We start from the raw sequence: 21,523 nt of genomic DNA, 5'->3' as shown, positions 1-21,523 counted from the left end.
TCAGACAAATCCTAACTGGTAAGCACCCTTTCAGGGATAATATGCAGAGTGCTGTTGGTTAAAGCTAAGAGCTTAAGCACAATCAGGAACGGCCAACTCCTTTGGTCTTAGGTGGTGGGCGGAAAACTTCTGAGGTGTTTCCTCCAGCTGTCCATTTGGTATGCCACCACTCATGTTCATGAGGTGCATGGAGCCTCCTCAGGGTCAGAGAAAAATATAGGAACCTGTGGCTTAATGTCATACAAATTGTGTTTAGGAAATAGAGGCTAAGCATTGCATTGAGTGTAGCATAATCTAAATGTTCTCGGTAAAGCAGTTTTGGCCTTAATTGTACATGTAAAGCTGTAGCTATTTTATTATTTGGCAATGCTTTTGTTTTTGCAGTAGATGCTTTTAGCAGCATTTGGCTGAAACCAAAACCAAATCCAAAATTACATGTTTAATCTTCTCAAGAAATTGATGACGAATGTGTAATTTGCACAAAATATTTGCCAACATTTCCTGGCCGCCCTGGAGGCAAGTGGAGAGGTTACTGCCCCCTTGGAAGACAGGAAGACACAGCTATGGGGAAGAAGCATCAGCCTCTCCTTCAGAAGTTAATAGTTTAAGAAGAGTGTGCCTGATGCTTTAACATGTACAGTTGCAAGAGTTGTGTCTGCATGTCAGAGGGAAGTACACCTTCCTGTTTGAATCAAGTGATGCCTCTAAATTGGTTTTGCTCATTTTCAGTTTCAAGGGATCTGGTGCTTGTAACTAAAGTAAACGTGATGATTGAGTTGGCTCCCTTCGTAAGCCACCAAATAATGTCAGCTTTATATCAGTGCCGCCTTGGTCAGAAGATTTGTTAATTCCAAAAACTTTTGTTTTTCTCATCCAATCCAAAGGATCTAAATAAAAATACTTGGACATTCATTCTTCTGTCAAAAAGAATTAAAACATCTGATGTTGTTCATGCCGTGGTAAATTGAGTTGAAAGTTCAACATTGAAGACAAAGTGGGTAGGGGGGTGGTGGTAGTAATATGAATACAGGTTTTGGTGGAGCACAGATTTATGGTAAAAAAAAATGTTCTTTACAGATGTAAAAATCTATAAAGCAGAAATGTGCTTGGAATTGGTTGTGATGTACACAAAATTCATGACTGCTTCCAAAGAAGCGGCAGGATTCCACCAATCAAAATAGAAATTGCAAATGTCAAAATTTACAAATATGTACTTACACAATTGCAGTACATATATATAACTCGTCTACAAAGTTCTCGTGACAGAAGCTGATGTTGAATACGGAGACATTTCAGCATGGCTGCATAGGCTTTTTCTGTGTTGCCTGTCGTCCGTCAGATTTTAGAAATGCCTGAGCCTTTGAAAAAATGCTTTGTAAAGCAACTTAAATATAGGTTGCATTATGTGCAAAATCAGTCAAAAATATTTAATCAAATTATTCAGTGAATGTAGCATGAAAATTCAGCCTTTGAAGCTTTTAGCAAGTTGCAATTATGTAAAACAAAGCTTGCAAAAAGGAAGGAGCTCAAATGTCTCTTGACAAAAGCTGCGGAGGAATTGAACAAGTTAAAAGATGGGAGCTCAAATGTCTTAATTACCTAATTTGAAAATTGTGCTTTGGAAAAATCTTGCCTTTGATGGAGTTTCTAATTTTAATTGGATAAATTTATATTCTCCACCAGAATGGGATGGAATTGTGAAGGCCTATGATTTTGCAGTATCTACATTTGGCAAAACGTTAAAAAGAATCATGAATAGAGACAACTTAAGAGCTCATCTTGTAAAAACATTACTGAAGAAAGGTGCTCTGAGTGGAGGCAGAAATATAGCACCTGTGAAAATATGGGGGTAGAAATATTTATACATTTTAATATGAGAAACAATTGAGGATATTCTCCATTTAGCAGAATATGTCCTGAACTTAGAGAATTAGCAGCAGTCAAGCAGGAGTATTTTGTGCGGAGACTGCAGAAGTTTGCAGTTTTATTAAAAACTATGAAAATAACAAGATCATATTTTTAAAAAGTTATCTTTCAAAAATGAAACCAAGGCAAAAAAAAGATATCTTTCATAAAAATTTCTGCATCACAACATTAGAGACAACAATGGCTAGGCAACCAATTAAGGTATGTGAGTCTATATCAAGAATAATTATTTACTGTGCTGTTTAAAAATATTCAAATAATTAATATAAAAGTTTTGTTTTATTTTATTTTATTTTTAGTTATTGTTTAGGGGCAACTGTGTGGCTCATTTGGTTAACCATCTGACTCCTGATTTTGGCTCAGGTCATGATCTCAGGGTCGTGAGATGGAGCCTCACGTCAGACTCCTCACTCAACCGGAGAGTCAGCCTGAGATTCTCTCTCCTTCTCCCTCTGCCCCTCCCCTGCATGTGCTCACTCTCTCTCTCTCTAAAATAAATAAATCTTAGAAGAAATTGATGTTTACAGCTACATGTCATTTAAAAGTATTCTAGAAAATTTTATTTTGAAAATAAGTTTTCGGGGCATCTGGGTGGCTCAGTGGGTTAAAACTCTGCCTTCGGCTCCGGTCGTGATCTCGGGGTCTGGGATCAAGCCCTGCATTAGGCTCTCTGTTCGGTTGGGAGCCTGCTTCCCCCAATCTTTCTCTGCCTGCAAATAAATAAATCTTTAAAAAAAAAAAAAGAAAAGAAGTTTTCAGTGGAAGCATTTTGTAGGTTTATCAATACAATAAAACCAAATTTTTAGTCAATAAATATATATTTAAAAATTATGTGTTATTATTTTTGGTAATAAAAATCCCCTCATTCACTTTCAAGAACATCCCATTCTGAACAATAAATTATATGGTCACCCTACTTGCTTGATCTGGCCCCTTTTTACTCCCATCCCTGTCTCACCAGTTCACTGTGCATGCTACCCTGGCCTCCTTTCTGTTCCACAGAGGGTCCCCTGGACCGTGTTCCCTCTGAAATCTGCTTACCTTTCTCACCTTCTATGAGTCCTCACTCAAGTGTCCCCTTCTCTGTGAGTCCTTCTCTGATCAATATAATTTTAATTGCCATCCCTCGCCCATTTCTCATCTCCCACCTTCTGATGAGTTTTACATACTAATAGATTTATTCTTTTTCTTACTAATTTTTTTTAATTTCCTGTTTCTCACCACCGTAGTGTAAGGTTAGGGCAGACAAGTTTCGTTTGTTCATTTGTTTTTCAACTGCTGCATCCCTGGCCCTGGCACATGACAGGCACTCAGTCAATATTTGTTCAATAAATAAATGAGCTGCTGGTCAACTACCCTTTAAGAACACACATTATTATTATTATTATTTTGTATGTTAAATTTAGTCATGTTATAGTTTTCCCCTAGACACTATCCTGTCTAGTTAAGGGGCTTTGTTCTGATTCATTTTGTTTATTTATTTGTTTGTTTTTAAAGATTTAAAAAAAATTATATATTTGACAGAGAGAGAGATCACAAGTAGGCAGAGAGACAGGTAGAGAGAGAGAGAGGGAAAGAGGCTCCCTGCTAAGCAGAGAGCCCGATGCAGGACTTGATCCCAGGACCCTGAGATCATAACCTGAGCAGAAGGCAGAGGCTTAACCCACTGAGCCACCAGGCACTCTGTTCTGATTCATTTTGTTTGTTTTGTGGTTTCTATGTGAGTACGACCAACTTCCCGATTTCTTGCTTTGGGGGCAGGGAAAGGGACACTATTATTTGTTCCCATTGCCAACTGCTCTGCTTAGAATGTGGCCTTTTGCTGTAGGATGGCTGGTATTCTTCTGCCTTGTGAATGATCTCAGAGATATACTAGTTATCAGTCCCATTTAGAAGCTAAAAACATCCTCTAATTCAGGGTGTAGATGAGTGCCAACATTCTTCTAAAGATACTCATTCTCTGCTCTTCTCTGTCACTTATATGTCTTAGGTACAGCTCGTGTATACGACCCATATCCAGGAGCCCAATATCTACAGGTATGTTTTTTATTAAATATTTTTAAAAAGTTAAAGTTATAAGATAATTGTTATCATCCATCCATGTTTGGACAACAGTTTGCTTTAGCGTGTGTTCATTATTAGACTCCTGCTAAGTCCCTCCTCCTCTTTCACGGTGTTTGAGCAGAGGTGGAATTCTGCCAAGCTCAGCTGGCAGTTACTCAGGGTATGTGGCTTCTAGATGGGCTGTCCAGTCTGGTGGGCTCTGCTGTTTCCTTCACCACCTGAAAAAAGTGCAAATAGGGGCACCTGGGTGGCTCAGTGGGTTGGGCCGCTGCTTTCGGCTCAGGTCATGATCTTGAGGTCCTGGGATCGAGTCCCGCATCGGGCTCTCTGCTCAGCGGGGAGCCTGCTTCCCTCTCTCTCTCTCTGCCTGCCTCTCCGTCTACTTGTGATTTCTCTCTGTCAAATAAATAAATAAAATCTTTAAAAAAAAAAAAAAGTACAAATAGTTCGAGTCACCCCATATGTTTCTGCCGGACCACTCTAAATAGCATGCTCCAGTTCATGGAAGAGGAAACACCTAGCGAAATTTTAGCAAGATGCCAAAACCAGATCTAGGATCAGGGTCAGACTGAGACAAGAGGGTCTCTGCAGCAGACTACTGAAAATATACTTCTAGTGAATCGGTACTTCTTCTTTCTATATTTGCTCAAGATGTATTTAGCCGGGGAAGGGGGTTTCCTTTTAAAAACGTTATGTACTGAAACAGATCCACTTACTAAATCGTTTCTGCTGGCCAAGGCTGCTTTTCTTGTTTTCTCTTCAAGTAGTGGTTGTAACTTTAAAAAAAAAAAAAAAAAATCAGACAGCTTTCTGGGAAACAAATTGAAGGGCTTAACTAATTAAAAGGGAAACAAGATAACAAAGGTTCATGCTGGTAAAGAGTATCACACCACACCTTATTTGGTTCTAGAATTGCCGCCAGTAGTGCACACATAGGACGCCAAATAAGGGAAGGACCTGTGTTATCATGAAGTCTTTTTATAACTTCCCACCTGAGGACACTTTCTACTTCTATGGGAGTAAGGCCAGTTTATTAATATAATTTCCAGTTTATTCCAGTTCCAGGAGACTGGCTAGTGGGATGTCCCCTAGACAATTACCCTGTCCATCCTTTTTGTAAAAAAAAAATAAAATCAAAATAAGTAAAACAACAACAAAATAGTGCTTGGCACGCATAGGCTTTCACTAAATACTGACTTTTAAAAACTAGGATACCAGGACTTCAGTAGAAATATTAGTGACCACAGGCCCGCAGAACGTAAAAACCAGCATGACCAACACCGATTTTCCTGCGTAACTGGCATTGTGATCAACTGATGGCATGCCAGTGTCTAAGTCTTTGATCTTTTTCCCACCGGACCCATTTCTTTTTCTTGGTCTGCTCTGTATTCCAAGGGAGCTGACCCCTGTTGGCTTTCTCAGGCTTCGACCAGTGGCAGGCACTGTGCAGAGAGCTGGAGGGCGGAAGGCAGGGCAAGCAAGTCAGGACAGGCCCCCCCCTAGTCTCTCCACCACATCGTCATCCCAGTCAGCAGCTGCACCTCATTTATGGCTTTGGCTAGAGCAAGACCCATCTGCTGCAGTTCCAGTATGTGCCTATCTGCCCTGGCCCCTGGCTTTTAGCAACTTTGCCTTTTGTTGTTGTTGTTGGTGGTGGTCCCTTTGGCCTAATGGCTACCTGCTGTGGCTAATCTCTGAGTTACTTTAATATCTTTTGTTTGCTTCTTTAGTTCTGCCATCACCTGTGTAATCAAACTTCTGGATTGAATTCCTTCTGCTTGCTCCCAGTGTGTTTGCATTTTCCTCTGTGGGCAGTGACTGATTTACCTCCCCAAGTAGGGAGTGATACTTGCCCTATCGATCTGCGTGGGAGACCGATAGGAAATCCAGGTGATCTCGTCAATATGTAATAGACTGATGCAAATCCCTATGACTGGCGTAACTCAGAGCTGATAAAGCTCCCAGGTATAGATAGCACTTGAGACTGAGAAACTAGACTCCCACATTCCAGCGTCCACGATTTCCTTCAGCTTGCTTAAGTGAACTGAATATTACTCCCAAACTTGAAACTGTATTCAATACTAAGTGATGTGATCGTATTTCTAGTGTAGTTATATGTATCAAGAGCAATATGAACAATAATTTAGAAATGTGCACATGAACAAAAACAATTTTGGTAAGAATAAGGAGAAAAAAATTCATAAAAAAATTACGGAGGAGTGAACGGGAAAACTCCAGCACAGAGAAGCCCCTCACGTGAGGAGTCTGTATTCTTTTAAACACATCTCTTGTATTTGGATCTTATTAAAATCGCTGACTCATGAATTAGACTGTTGTTCATGATGTAGCAAAGCACTTTTACCATCTTCAAGATGTGAGGGGACACCTCAAAGGAGCTTTGGTTTCGAGATTCCTCTCTTTTTTGGAACACTTCCTGTAATGATGTCATCACCAACTCTTTAAGGCCTTTCCATTCTTATTTAGAATATTATATTGTTGACTCAGTTACTATTAGGTTATCACAAAAATGGTCTACTTCTCTTTCCTTCCTGCTCTAGGACTCTTGCTAAAAATCGGTACGTATTTTTTTTTAGTAAGCACAAGGATGCCCCAACTGTGAGATGGATAGGTTTTTAGGATCATACAGACCCATACAAGAAGCTACATTTAGAGGCGCCTGGATGTCTCAGTCGGTTAAGCATATGCCTTGGGCTCAGGTCATGATCCCAGGGTCCTGGCAGGCTCCCTGCTCGGTGCTCTCCCTCTCCTACTCCCCCTGCTTGTGATCCCTCTCTTACTGTGTCTCTCTCTCTGCCAAATGAATAAATAAAATCTTAAAAAAAAAAAAAAAGCCACATTTATTCTACACGGGGAAACAGAGCAGAGAGTGTGCTGACAGCCCTGCTGCTTTTGTACTTTCAAGACACATGCCTATGGCAGCAAGGACTAAGGGATTATGATCCCAAAGTGTTGTAAGGAGCTCCCTGCACTTTCTTGGACTCCTTCAAGGACCAAATCAGGCATGTGCATATCTGACCATTTTGGTCCTAGATTAAACAAATAAACGAAAAAAAATTGTGCCTCGCAGGAGGCCATGTTATACCTAAAAGACAAAATCTTTTATCTTCAAAGGGGAAGGTACCCACTTCCTCCTACTTTTTTCTTATAGCTAAATACTCAAACATAAGTAAATCAGTAGGGGACATGTGGTACCCAAAAGAGAGTCTTTTTTCTTTAAGAGAAGAAGATGTTTTCCTTCTGCCTTTTTGCTGGTTGGTAAACACACCAATAAGTAAACTAGTACATCTACGTTTTCATTTTTTTGAAAATATTTAGTGGAAGACTTACAATATTTGGTTTTACTTATGGCTTTGTGTGCGTGTGTGCTTGTGTCTATGTGTAAGTGAGAGGGAAAGAGAGAGAAAGAGAGAGGGAGGGAGGGATGGAGAGTCAGAGTCAGTTTGGTGGGTTGTTAGCTAAGCTTAGTCAATGCTGATTACAGCATTACTCCAGAGTCTGTTACGTTTATGATTCAGTGTTTTCACTTCTCAAAATTTACTCTATAGAAATAATCAGATATGGATGCAAATACTTATATACTGCATTATAATAGTGAAAATCAGAAACAGTCTAGGTGTCTAATGATAAGTGGTTTAATAAATCATGGTACATTCTACCTTTGAAAGCTGGATAACCTTTAAACATTGTTTTGGAGGATTGTTGGGCATGGTGTTAGATATCATAAGCTTTGCAGTCGGTAGGCCCAAACTCTGTGATTTACCAGCTGTATTATATGGAGCAAAGTTTTTTACTTCTCTAATCCTCAGTTTTTTCTTCTGGGGGTGAAAATACCTAACTCTTAAGGTTGTTATTAGTATTTAGAGAAAACATGCAGTGTTTTTATGGAGGGCCTCGTATAGGGTGAACAGTAAGCACTAGCCATGAATGCAATGTTGGATAAGAAAATAAAGATTTGGAAAATGTTCACTTTAAGATATGAAAAAAAGGTCATTCTAATTTTCCAAAATTAGGCACAATCATAGAAGGGCATAGTTAGTGTAGGCCAACATGTCCAGAGTAATTAATTGCCTTTCAAAAAAAGAGTTATATGTGATTTTAATTTTTTCTTTTATATTTCTCTGCAGTTTTAAAATTTTCTATACTTACATGAACTTTATATTTAGCCTTTTAATAGTAAAAATAGCTTTAATAATTCAGAAATATACAGAGTAAAAAGTTAGACCCCCTCCCTTCGAATGTACCCTCCTACCACCTAATTGCTATCCCCATGGGTAACTGCTGTCAGACATGTCTCCTTACATTCCTTTGTGTATGCAAAATCACACGTATGTATATGTGCTTATAATTTTACATGGATGGAAGGATAGATTTCATATTGTTGTGAGCTTTGCTTTTTTAAGTTAACAATGTATCTTAGAAATCTTCCTTAGCTTGTGGCGCCTAGATGGCTCAGTTGGTTAAGTGTCTGCCCTCTGCTCAGGTCATGATCCCAGGGTCCTGGGATCGAGTCCCACATTGGCCTCCTTGCTCAGCAGGGAACCTGATTCTTCCTCTGCCTGCTGCTCCCCTGTTTATGCTTACTCTCTCTCTGTTTCTCTCTGTCAAATAAATAAAATCTTAAAAAAAAAAAAAAAGGCATCCTCCTTAGTTCATATAAATCTATGCCTGCATTCTTTTTAGCAGCTGCATAGTATGCTTTAGCATGTATCTGTAATTTATTTAACTATATGGCCATTTATTTTATTTTTAATTTGTTCATAAAGACTGTACTTTTTTATGTCTTAAGGAGCATACTTATACATATGCCTTTGTATGTATATCTCCAATTTTTTGTAGGATAGAATCTTGGAAGTGAAATTGCTGAATCCAAGGATATATGCATATGAAATTTTGGTAGATACTGCCTCGAAAAACATTTATTAAGGTTTACGTTGCTATCTACGATGTACGTAGATGCATATGTGTAAATATTCCTGATTTTTGCCAACACTGCATGTTAACAATCTTTCACATTTTTGACTGATGAGTAAAAATTGGTGTCTTAGTATTTAATTTGCATATTAAAGATTGGGATTGAGCATATTTTCATATAGTAATAAACATTCAAATTTCTTTTTCTGAAACTTGTATTTTTTTCTTTTAATTCTTAGCCCATGTTTCTATTAGCTTACCTTATTGATTTGTAGACTTTTTATTATTTGGATATTGTTTATGTTTTAAATATTTATATATATTTAAATTTTTTTGAGATTAGCAGTATTAATAATTTTTCTGTTTGGCTTCATTTCAGAGTTTTATGCCTTTCTTAGGAAAGTCTTCATCACCCCAAATAATAAAAAATGTCCCCCATTTTCTTTTAGTACTTTAATGTTTAAACACAGTTATGTCTTTAATTCATTTAAAACTTATTCATGTGTAGCGTTTGTTAAAGATCTAAATTTATTGTGTTTCGAATAGGTTGTCATGCATTTTGTATCTAATAGTCTGTTTCTGATTATTTGAGATACGTATTTAGCATATGCAAAATTCTCATGGTTCAGGAGTCTGTTTCTGGGCTCTCTCTCTTCCATTCCTTTGATCTGTTTGTCTGTTTCTTTACCAACATAACACAAATTTTATTGTCACTTTATAGGAAAGCACATCTATTGGACAGGTCTTCCCTCTTGATCTCTCCCCCCCCCCAAATTATCTCAAGCATTCTAGCCCATGAATTTTAGCATCAGCTTGTTAATGAACTTGAATAATTCTATTAGGACTTCTGTATGAATTACATTGAATTTATAGTTTCATGGGAGAAACTAACATATTATGCTTCATCATTTATATGCATCTTGTACGCCTACCAATGGGTTTTTCTTCATAGAAGTGTTACATATTTCTTTTTTTTTTAGATTTTATTTATTTATTTGTGAGAGAGAGAGAGAGAGAGAGAGAGCGTGCATGAGAGGGAAGAAGGTCAGAGGGAGAAGCAGACTTTCTGCGGAGCTGGGAGCCCAATGTGCGCTCAATCCCGGGACTCCAGGATCATGAACTGAACTGAAGGCAAGGGCTTAACCAACTGAGCCCGGGTGCCCTGTCTTACACATTTCTTGTTAGAATGATTCCTTAATATTTTATAATTTTTTTTTTGGTATTATGAACATGTTCTTTTTTCCCAGTGGATTTTCAAATTGCCTACTACTGGTGTATAGGAAAGATATTAATTATTTTATTTTATTCTTCTTTTATTTTTAATTTTTTTTTTTTTTAATTTTAAGTAGGCTCCATCCCCAGTATGGAATTTGAACTCACAACCCCAAGATCAAGAATCACATGCCCTGTGGCCTCTGGGTGGCTGTGCCGGTTAAGTGTCTGGCTCTTGATTTCTGCTCAGGTTGTGATCTCAGGGTATGATCGCAGGGCTCCAGGCTAAGCGTGGAGTCTGCTTAAGACTCTCTCTCCCTCTGCCCCTTGGTGCTCCCCACTCTCCCCACACCCTAGCTCATGTTTCCACATACGTGCTCTATCTTTAAAAAAAAAAAAAAAAAAAAAGTCACATGCTACCCACTGAGCCAGCCAGGCACCCCCTCATTTTATCCTTGTACGTAGTAACCATCCTGATATTTTCTATACATTCTAATAAATATCTAGTCATTTACCCTATATTTTCCAGGTAAGTGATCATACCATCTATTTAAAAGAGAAAGTAGAAGTGAGAATTGCTTTGCTTTTTTTCTTTTCAGTATATAAATCTCTTATTTGTATTCTCAAATGCATCCAGTAATTCAGTCTGCAATAAAATTATAAACCATCAATGATAGTAGGATCCTTGTCCCTCTCTTCTCTCTCTCTCTTTTTTAAAGATTTTATTTATTTATTTTATTTTAGAGAGGTGGAGAAGGGGGACAGGGAGAGAATCTTTTTAAAAATTTTTTTATTTTTTTAATTCTTTTTTTTTTTAAGATTTTATTTATTTATTTGAGAGAGAGAGAGAGAGAGAGATCACAAGTAGGCAGAGAGGCAGGCAGAGAGGAGAAAGCAGGCTCCCTGCTGTATAGAGAGCCTGATGCAGGGCTTGATCCCAGGACCCTGGGATCACGACCTAAGCCAAAGGCAGAGGCTCAACCCACTGAGCCACCCAGGCGCCCCCCAGGGAGAGAATCTTAAGCAGACTCCCTGCTGAGCTCGGAGCTCTTTCTTTTTTTTTAAAAAATTTTTTAAAGATTTTATTTATTCCTTTGACAGAGAGAGACACAGCAAGAGAAGGAACACAGGAAGGGGGAGTGGAGGAGGGTGAAGCAGGCTTCCTGCTGAGTAGGGATCCTGATGCGGGGCTCATGTGGGCCTCCCAGGCCCCTGGGATCATGACCTCAGCCAAAGGCAGATGCTTAAGGACTGAGCCACCAAGGCGCCCCAAGCATGGAGCTCTTAATTCGAGATGTGTTTAGTATTTGACCATTAAATATGAGGTTCATTATAGATTTTATATTTTATCAGGTTATGAAACTTCTTTTCCGTGGGCTTCAACAATAGGAATTGTGGTAGAATTTGTTTTCTGTTGCTTTTCAGCATCTATTAACATGTTTATAAAGCTTTTTCCTGTTCTATTTATTTATTTATTTATTTGACAGAGAGATCACAAGTAGATAGAGAGGCAGGGAGAGAGGAGGAGGAAGCAGGCTCCCTGCTGAGCAGAGAGCCCCATGTGATGCTCGATCCCAGGACCCTGGGATCATGACCCGAGCCGAAGGCAGAGGCTTTAACCCACTGATCCACCTAGGTGCCCTGCTTTTTCCTGTTCTTGAGTATAATGATTTACAGTAATCCTTTTTCTAATGTTGAACCATGCATGAAACACTGGCATGACACTATATAGCCTGGATGTTTTTAAAACTCATTTCTGCTGTTTTTATCCTCCCTTCCCCAGCCTCCCTGACACACAGGCTCACACACACACACGTACTCACATACACTGTGCGGTTTTTGTCTGGTTTTAGTATTGAGTCTCTGTGATATTTATGGAACTTATTTGGTGATTTTCCATATTTTTCTATGTACTTGAAATTTACATAATGCTCCCCAAAACCTCACTTTCCATTTGTTTTCTGTTTCAGTAATTTATGCTTTTAGTTCTTCTGTTTAATTACTTTGGTTTGGTTTTGTTTTTAGATTCTTGAGTTGGATGTTTTGTTTATTTGCTTCTAGTGTCTTATTTTCCAGTATCGCACTTGAGTTCGTTGGTACTTTTTCCTGTTAATAACATATTGGTGGGCCATCTGGGTGGCTCAGTTGGTTAAGTGTCTGCCAAAGGACCCTGGGATCAGGTGTCATATTGGGCTCCTTGCTCAGCGCGAAGTCTGCTTCTCCCTCTCCTTGCCTGACCATACACACGCGCTCTCTCTGACAAATAAATGAATACGATCTTAAAAAATGTATTGCTTCGCCTCTGAAGGGTGTGTGTGTGTGTATGTCTATGTGCTTTCATTGCTATTTCTAAATAGGTTGAAAGTTCAATTAATTTTTTTTCTTCGTCTCGAGAATTATGTGGAATTGCTTTATTTTTTCTTAAGTGGGTAGATTTTTTATGATTAATTTGTACTGTAATTTGTACTTAGGATTATTTGTACTTATTAAGCAGGTGGATTTCTTATGATTAATTTGTATTAAAGCAATAGAAGAATATGGTGTGTATGATTTACTTCTTAGAATTTATTGAGCTTTTATTCTGTGCTCTCGTACACAATTAATTAGCTAACAAATTAACACCTGGGATGCCTGGGTGTCTTAAGTTTGTTAAGCATCTGCCTTTGGTTCAGGTCGTGATACCGCCGTCCTGGAATCGAGCTTCAGGTCGGGCTCCCTGCTCAGCGGGGAGTCTGCTCCCTCTGCCTGTCACACCACCCCCTGCTTATGTGCTTTCTCTCTCTGATAAATAAAATCTTTAAAAATTTTTTCTAGCAATTGGGCAAGTATTTGAATCCGACTCTGTATTCTGTTTTTTGGGTCCAAATTTTAATCATCAGTTTATTCACAATTATATAGATGTGAAACCAACATCATGTACATTGTCTAAACTCTTATCAGTGGTCTTTTTCGGTAAAGGGCAGATAGTAAATATTTAGAACTTGGACCATGAGGTCTCTGTTGGAACTATCCAGCTCTGTAAGAAAGCAGCCCTATGTAAAGGAATGGGCATGGCCAAATTTGGCCCATAGACTTTAGTTTGCTGATGCTTGCTCTTTATTCTTACTTAGTTTTTATCTTTTGCCGAACAGTGAGAGAAAGTGTAATACTTTGTAATTTCAGAAAGAATGCTTTGAAAATAAAAAATGTATGTCGAGGCCATTGTCTTCTTAAAGGTCTTTAATTAGAAGCTACTTTGAACCTGACTCTTGGGGGAGAATGGCCTGCCAGCCACCCATCCAGCACTTTTCTTCATGCACTTGAGAACAATGGTCAGCTTTTGAGATGACCAGAAAAGAGATATAGAGACAAACGGCAGGGAGACCTTATTCAGATTTTTAGTCCACTACCTATTTTTTTTTTTTTAAGATTTTATTTATTTATTCAACACAGAGAAAGAGAGGTCACAAGTAGGCAGGGAGGCAGGCAGAGAGAGAGGGGGAAGCAGGCTTCCTGCTGTGCAGAAAGCCCAATGCAGGGGATAAATCCCAGGACCCTGAGATCACAACCTGAGCCGAAGGCAGAGCCTTAACCCACTGAGCCACCCAGGCACCCCTCCACTACTTATTTTTAAATACTTTCTTTCTCTAGTTTTATTCACATCTAAGCGGTTAATAGTTAAAACTGCATTTTCTGGTATTTTATGTGTGGCTTAACATTTATCTAAGTTTCAGTGTGTAAGGATTTTTTTTTTCTCTCCTTGTAGTAAGGTCCAAGAGCCAGAGGAGGCCTCACATCCCCCTAAAACCTCAGCAGCTGCTCAGCTGGATGAGCTCATGGCCCACCTGTGTGAGATGCAGACTCAGGTGAGCACAGTTCCCGAGTGTGTCTCCACAGAGCTCAGCTCTGCTGGCCCCTTTTGGAAGTTTTGGTTGTCATTAGTTCTCCCAGCCTAAGTTTAATTCAGGGATGAATTCAACTTTGTGTTGTGTATTATCTGGACACAAAAGATCACGCAGTGCAGGCTCTGATCTTAAGGAGTGCAGAATGTGCTTGGTAAAATGAAGCAGAAACCCATACGTAGATACATACGTAGACTAAAACACAGATGGTGTATCAAAATATGTACAGCCACTATTAAGAATGTGGAGACTTTATCAGAACTGGGGATGGGATGTGGGATGGATTCTGAAGAATGGAAAGGGTAGAGACACAAAGAGATGAGAGAAGAGGCTCTTCCAGTTGGCATGACCCTGAGGGCAGAGGCATCTTAAGGCTGGATACAGTGCGCAGGACCCAGGGAGTCGTGACTGTGGGACAGACGAGGCCAAACGGAGGCCGAGCCGGGAAGATCAGAGTGTGGCTTTGAAAGCAGGGAGGATGAGGAGTCCTGGGCCCCATATAGAGCTAAAACCGGCCTCCTCATTCTAGCCTCTGGAGCATGAGTGGTGGGCTCACGTGCCCTGGCAGGGGGATGGAAATCAGAGAACTGGGCTTAATAATTTGTTAAGGGGAATCATCTCGAATTCTTAAGGTGGAGAATTCAGCCACTCTGAATTGATTGGAGGATTTGGTAGGCACACATGAGTGGCTATGAAATAATTGCAAGGCAGTATATAAAAAAGTGTGTGACTGGAGAGGTCAGGAGCCTGATCTTTGTGACTCACCTGTGGACGCCCAGTGCCTGCAAAGTTCCTGACACATTAAAGGAACAAGTGAATGCACATCAGAAATAATTTTTCTTTAGTGCCTATGATAAAGCTGGGTACCTTCCTCATTGTATCATATATCTGACCATACTGGGGAAAAAATCTGCATTAGGAATTTTAATTGTGTTTCCTAATTAACTTAGCATGTGTTGCAGTTTATTTACATTTTTAAAATATCTATTTATTTTTTGAATGAGCCCTACGTTCACGTTGCACAAAAATCGAAAGTACAAAAGTTTGCAGTCAACTATTTCCCTGTCAGCCCTGCCCCCCACTCATCCAGTTCTGAACCCTGTTTCTTATATATTCATTTAGAAGTATTCTGGAATATGTAAGCAAACAGATGGGGATATGGATAGATATATGTGTGTGTGTTTGTATATGTGTATATACATATAAAATTCTGTTTTTACCTACTTCATGTTGATGACCCTTTTGGACTTTCTAGACGGTAACCTTTGGAACACTAATCTCTTCAACATTAAGTAACATTATATAATAGAGGAGGAAGGAAATCTGTCAGTTGATAAGTTTCTTGAAGGGAAATGAGCATTTTGGATTAGTGAGATAATGTGAGGTTATTCCTGGCAGTAAAAATAGGATACATAGAGGCCTCAGGGCAGACAGTAACAAATCACATTCAGGAGACTGCAGGGAGCCTGGCCGGCCTCAAACAATGGAGGCTTTTAGTGAGTAATGAAAGAGGAGATTGGAAAGGTAAAGCAAGGGCAGCGGATGGGAGACTTTGAACGTGTGTCTAGTGCGTGCAAATCTGATGTGGTGGAGGCCGTAGAGAGCACCTGTTTCCTGATCAGGAAGTATTAAGTCGATGGGAGTAGTAGCCCTGTCGGAAGGGAGTTGAGAGAGAAAATCGGGACATGAACTGATGAAGGACAAGCTGGGCGTTGCCTCTTTTTTGTAATTTGAGGCTTTTCTTTTGAGTGGGTTCTAATAACTATTTTTTAGGGGTTTCCTTAAATAAATCCAGTCCATGAGTTAGTCTTACCAGCTTCTCATCACCTTCTCTGCTAACCCTGGTCCAAGTCACTATTTCTGGTTTGAACTGTTAACAATAATCTCCTTCCAAGCTAGGGTCTCTGATTCCACTCTGGCTTGTCCACACTTAACTCCTCCCTCAGCTACCACAGGGATCTTGTGGGTCAGATTCTTTCCCTCTCATGCCTGAACCCCTCTGGAGGCTCCATCGCCCTTGGAATAAAACCTGAGTTTACCATGAGGGCCCCACATGATCTTTGCCTCTCTCTCCATCACCTTCTCCTGCCATGCCTACCCCCCTCCCTCTGTTCCAGCACCCCCAACCCCAACCTTTCTGACTTTTCTCCTGACATACCAAACTGTTCCCTTCTGGGCCTTCCTTCCCTCTGGAGTGCTTTTCCCACCAATTCAATATTTCTGGGCCCCTCAGTGCATCTATGCAAATGCCACCTCCTTAGAGGGTCTTCTCATCTAAATCAGTTCTCTTTCACTGTCCCACCCTCTGGCACTTCTGTCTTGATAGATGACTTATGTCTCATGTCTGCCTGACATCACATCATACATTTATTTAATCCATGTATTGTCTGTCTCCCAGTAAAGCAAACTCCATGATGGCAGACTTTCTTGGTTACCATGTGCATTGCTCTATACCAAGAGTCTGGAACTGTGACCATCACAAACTAGGTGCTCAAGAAACACTGTAGAATAAATAGGTAAAAAGAAGGTACAAGTAATTGTTGACCTGTGGTCATTGAAGGAGTGAGGAAAGGTAGCATCTTCAGTGCACTCAATTTCTCATGGGCAGAAAAGATTTACAAATGGAGGAAGATTACTGGTGTTTCACCTGGCCTGAGGAATTCGGGATAAAAGGGAGATAGAAGCATTTTTATTGGTGTCACAATGTTGGACTCTTCCAGTGCCTTGGATGGAGGTTGGGTACAGAAGAAAACATTAGTCTGTAGAGGTGAGCTTAAGGGGTCATGTAGAAGATGCCAGTGAGGGCAGATATTCACGAGACTGATGGTTCTTCATGGTTCTTTCCCTGGTGCCAGGTTGCAGTGAAAGCAGATGCCAGCAAGAAGCACCCAGCGAATAAGCAGGATCCCAAGGCCTCCCTGGACTCAATGCTGGGGGATTTGGAGCAGGATCTGCAGGACCTTGGAGTTGCCACAGTGTCCAAGGGCCACTGTGCTTCCTGTCGGAAACCGATTGCTGGGAAGGTGTGGTGGGCCAGGGTGTGGGTCCTGTAGCCAGCTGTCTGCTATCCCACCAAGGATTGTTCTATCACTTTCTAAGATGTCTTCATGGTAGCTAGTAATCACTCATCCCTTACAGTGCTCCGGGCACTGAGCCGAGTGCTTTGCAAGTATGTGTAAAGACTCGTTTTTTAAAATGAGTCATTTTATTAAATGAAGTTTTATGAATGAAATGAAATGAATTTTATTAAATTCATTATTAGATGAATAAAAGACTCATTTTATTAAATGAGTATAAAGATTCATTTAATGGTCACATCAACCGTGCAAGGGAGACTGTAATATGGTTCCTTTATAAAGACGAGGGAACCAAGGGCTCCGGGTTGATAACTGACATGTCCAAGTCTAGAAAGAGGTAGAGGGGAGATTTGAACCAGGACAGCCTGACTCCTGAGTGTGACTCTTTTTTTTTTTTTTTTTTTTTTTTTAAAGATTTTATTTATTTATTTGACAGAGAGAGATCACAAGTAGGTAGAGAGGCAGGCAGAGAGAGAGAGGAGGAGGAAACAGGCTCCCTGCCGAGCAGAGAGCCCGATGCGGGACTCGATCCCAGGACCCTGAGATCATGACCCGAGCCGAAGGCAGCGGCTTAACCCACTGAGCCACCCAGGCGCCCCTGAGTGTGACTCTTAACTGCTTTTCTGTACATCCGGTCCTGAGAGGGACTTTCCCGTGGCCCCTCTGTCCCAACGTTCGCAGTCAAGTTGATTGATGGTAACTTTCAGCTGACTCAGCTCCAACTCATGGCCACAGACTCCAACTCTACATCATCCTTCACCAAAGCCACAATAGAGGGCTCTGAGCCCTGACTCAGCGTGGGGCAGGAGTGAGGTGCTCAGACCAGAGGAATAAAACTCTCATTTGGCTTTTTCCTCTTCCAGGGATCCCTTCCAGGCCAGAATGTAGTTACCCCTCCCTGTCTGTCTCTACTATGCTCAGGTTTGGTTCCCCCACCCTCCAGAGCACCTAACGAACACCCACAGACTTTTATCAGCATGATTAGTCAGGAAACTGGGCACCCTTTTACTATCCATAAAGCATGGACATCAGACCCCGTAGAAGGGACCTGGGTCTAGACCTCCGTGTTGGGTCACCCCAGGAGGTGCCGTTTGCGTGGAATACTGTGGGAAAAGTGCTGTCCCAGATTGTGTGACCGTAGGCCCTCCAGCCCCCAGCTGCCATGGCCTGCCATGCTTTATTTCGTCCCTAGGTGATCCATGCTCTAGGGCAAGTGTGGCATCCAGAGCACTTTGTCTGCACTCACTGCAAGGAGGAGATCGGCCCCCAGCCCTTCTTTGAGCGGAGTGGCTTGGCCTACTGCCCCAAGGACTACCACGATCTCTTTTCCCCACGCTGTGCTTACTGTGCTGCTCCCATCCTGGATGTAAGTCGACCCCCTTTTCCTGCCCCTGCACCATAGTCCTGGTTTATAGCTCTGTGGCTTTCTAATACGGCTCTGTGTCTTCCTTTTCCAGAAAGTGCTGACAGCAATGAACCAAACCTGGCACCCAGAGCACTTCTTCTGCTTTCACTGCGGAGAGGTGTTTGGTGCGGAAGGTAGGTCCCTTCTTGGGGTTGCGAGAAGACCAGCAGAGCTTTTCCTTGGTTTGCTGCCTAGTCCCGGTTCCTGCCGCCAGTGTCCATGTGCCCATTTTAGTCTAGATGCCACCCCTCCGTACCTTTCCCCAATATTTACCAATATCATTTAAATTGCTTTCTTGAAGAAATGCAAATGCATAGTTTAAAAGCTCAAATATTAGAGTGAAAAGCATCAGTCCCTTGATTTTCTTTCTCTACCCCCCAAATCCAGTTATCCTCTCCAAATGTTTTCAGCTTTTTCTTCTATAATATATTTATATCTGTTACTATAGGTTGATTTTTTTTTTCCCCTTCTAATTTTAACCATTATATATTAACTTCCTACCAGGAAAGAGGATTTACTACCCCACTTTACCCCCAACATTCTTCCTCTCCCCCCATTTTCTCTCGGTATAGAATCAGGTCATAATTGTAGGTCAGACCAGTATTCAATGTGCACATATTCACAGTCATGAAAATATTGTTCATTGTTGAGCCCTATTGCAAAGTATGGTTACAACAGAGCACAGATTCTAAGCGTTTAGACTACATGGTTCAAATCTGGGCTGTGGTATTATTTATTAGCGATAGGATTTTTATTCAAGTCATTTAACCCCTCTGTACCTTGCTTTCCTCATTGGTGAAATGGGCCTGGTAATAATTCCTACCCTGTAATCTTGCCTTACAGAGTAAGTAAGAGGATTTTAAGATGCAATGACAGTGTAGTGTTTAGAACAGTGCCTGGCACGTGGAAACACAGTAAAAATTAGTATCACTATCATGGTATCTTTTTCATATAATTTTTTCCCTGAAGTTAATATTTAGATTTCTTTTTTCACTAGCTTAATTTTCCTTGTACCTGCCTCTAATTGATGTGACTGAGCTGGGAAATCATTCTCAACATAGTCAGCTGCATCTGGTAGTGGGTCAGTCCCACTGGTTTTGTCTTGGAAACATCCTTCCAGGAGACTTCCATCCTCTTGCCCGGTCTGCAAAGGTTTCTCCTCAGGCCTGCTGTGAAGCATTTACTCTTGGCCATTGTCTTGGGAATTCCTTTTGCTGCTTGACTGCTTTTATTTTTGGGTTCTCTGTTTCCTGGATCCCTGGTCTTTTAATACATGTTACTACCTTTATTTTAGTGAAGCAGCAATTAGGAAAGAATGAAGAGGAGGTAAAACTTTTGAGACCTTGAAATATCTGAAAATATTGTAATTCTGTTGTCTACCTTAAGTTGCCCGGGCATAGAATTCTAGGTGAAACTATTTTCCCCTATAATTCTGAAGACATCGTTTCACTGTCTTCCAGCTTCTGTGGTTGAGAAGTTTTTAAGATTTTGTTCTTATTCCTGATCCTTTCTGTGTGATTGGTCCTTCTCTCTTTGCAAGTTTTTTTCCCCCTCTTTCTTCTGCCTTAACTTTGATTTTTTTATTTTCCTGACTTCTTTTTATGTTTACTTGGAACAAGTATGACTCATGCGTGGAATCAGAAAGCTTCTTTATTTTTTTTTTTCCTGTCCTTTTTGAGTTAACTTAGCAGGGAAACTATTCACCTCTTAACTAAATAAAAACTTGGGCAGTCTCATGTCTTTTATGATGACTCTTAATAAACAGTTCTAAATAGAAAATCAGTTTCAGACACAAAACACAAAACTCAGTCCTTGGGTAATTCCATCTGTGTAATAGCTAAAGCATCCAACTTACTTAAAGTGACCGCCACTTAATAAATAAACCAACACATATATGCATACTAAAGTGACTGCTGCTGTCCCCTGGTCAGGCCTTTACACTGCTAGAGACCAGGGAAGGGTGCTGTGGCCCTTCCTCTGTCCTTTCCTGCCTTTAAAATCCACTACCCTCACCCCTGTTGCTCTTCTTGATATCTGACCCCTTCAGGGTTGAAACTGGCAGGGAGGAAGTTGAGCCTGGAGGGCAGGAAAGTCCTAACTTGCTCAATGCTGTAAATTTGCTTCATGCTCTCTGGACCTGGCAGATGTTTAACTTTTTTTTCCCCTTGGATGCTTTTGTGAATTCGGTACAGGTCCAACTTCAGACTCTTAGCCAGCTGTTTTCTGCTTGGCACATTGAAGGACCCATTCCACAGAGATCAGTTTTGCAGGGTTTTCATTGTTCCCTCCTGGTGATCTCTTAGAAGTAATCCCAGTGGTCTCAGATATCTCTTTCACACTTTCCTATATGGACCATGGGAAACTGGCACCTTTTCCTTACACTCAGTGGGATTATAGTCAGTTAACAGCTGTGTTTCCCTATTCAGCCAGACTCACTCATGGACTTTTTCCATCAACTATATCCCACTGATGGCTCGGGACACATACCCAGATCGCTGAGTGGCTTTACTGAGGTCCCTCTCTTGACCTGAGGTTAGCGGGAACCATGCCAGAACACATCCCTCTTGGCTGTGTGATGGTCGTAGAGCATCCATAGCTTTCTCCAAAGGAATCCCTCTCTCAAATTTCTTTCCTCCCTCCCTGTTTTATATCCTCACAGGGAGTGAGGAGTTCAAGAATCATATAAACAGTCTATGGCTATCTACTTTGAGGGATGTCTTAAAGCCCAATTTGTAATTGACATCCATTAGATCTTGTGCCTTACACCTGGTTACACCAGTCTTGGCCAAATGCTGCTGATCTTTGGTTGCCCCTAAAATGTTAATTGGAAGCTCTGTGGGTATAAGCAGAATTTGTCAACTGGTGGACTCAGCTGTGTGGTATGCAAGTAGCATGCTCCAGTCATTTTGTTGGGAGACCCCTGACTGTTCATATGGTAGGTCTTTTAGTGCCTGAGATCCTCTGGTGTGATAGTTCCAGAATTAGTCACTGCTCTTCAGCCAGTCTGTTTCCAGCCTTGAAGACTA

At 40.8% G+C, this 21,523-nt stretch overlaps 1 protein-coding gene across 3 annotated transcripts in view; it reads left to right on the top strand.

The window, feature by feature from the left end:
- Window positions 1-21,523, top strand: part of LPXN (leupaxin) — a 37,213-nt gene that overhangs the window by 8,041 nt on the left and 7,649 nt on the right. For all 3 annotated transcript variants that reach the window (XM_059143009.1, XM_059143010.1, XM_059143016.1), the window contains exons 5-9: window positions 3,917-3,963; window positions 13,880-13,979; window positions 16,871-17,038; window positions 18,285-18,458; window positions 18,550-18,631. In XM_059143009.1, coding sequence (XP_058998992.1) covers window positions 3,917-3,963; window positions 13,880-13,979; window positions 16,871-17,038; window positions 18,285-18,458; window positions 18,550-18,631 — 571 coding nt within the window. The remainder of the gene's footprint in view (window positions 1-3,916; window positions 3,964-13,879; window positions 13,980-16,870; window positions 17,039-18,284; window positions 18,459-18,549; window positions 18,632-21,523) is intronic.

This window comes from Mustela lutreola, chromosome 1, assembly GCF_030435805.1.
Source record: "Mustela lutreola isolate mMusLut2 chromosome 1, mMusLut2.pri, whole genome shotgun sequence".
Taxonomy (NCBI): Eukaryota; Metazoa; Chordata; class Mammalia; order Carnivora; family Mustelidae; genus Mustela; species Mustela lutreola.
Note: the sequence above shows the minus strand (reverse complement) of the source record. Positions and strands in the feature narration are given on the sequence as shown.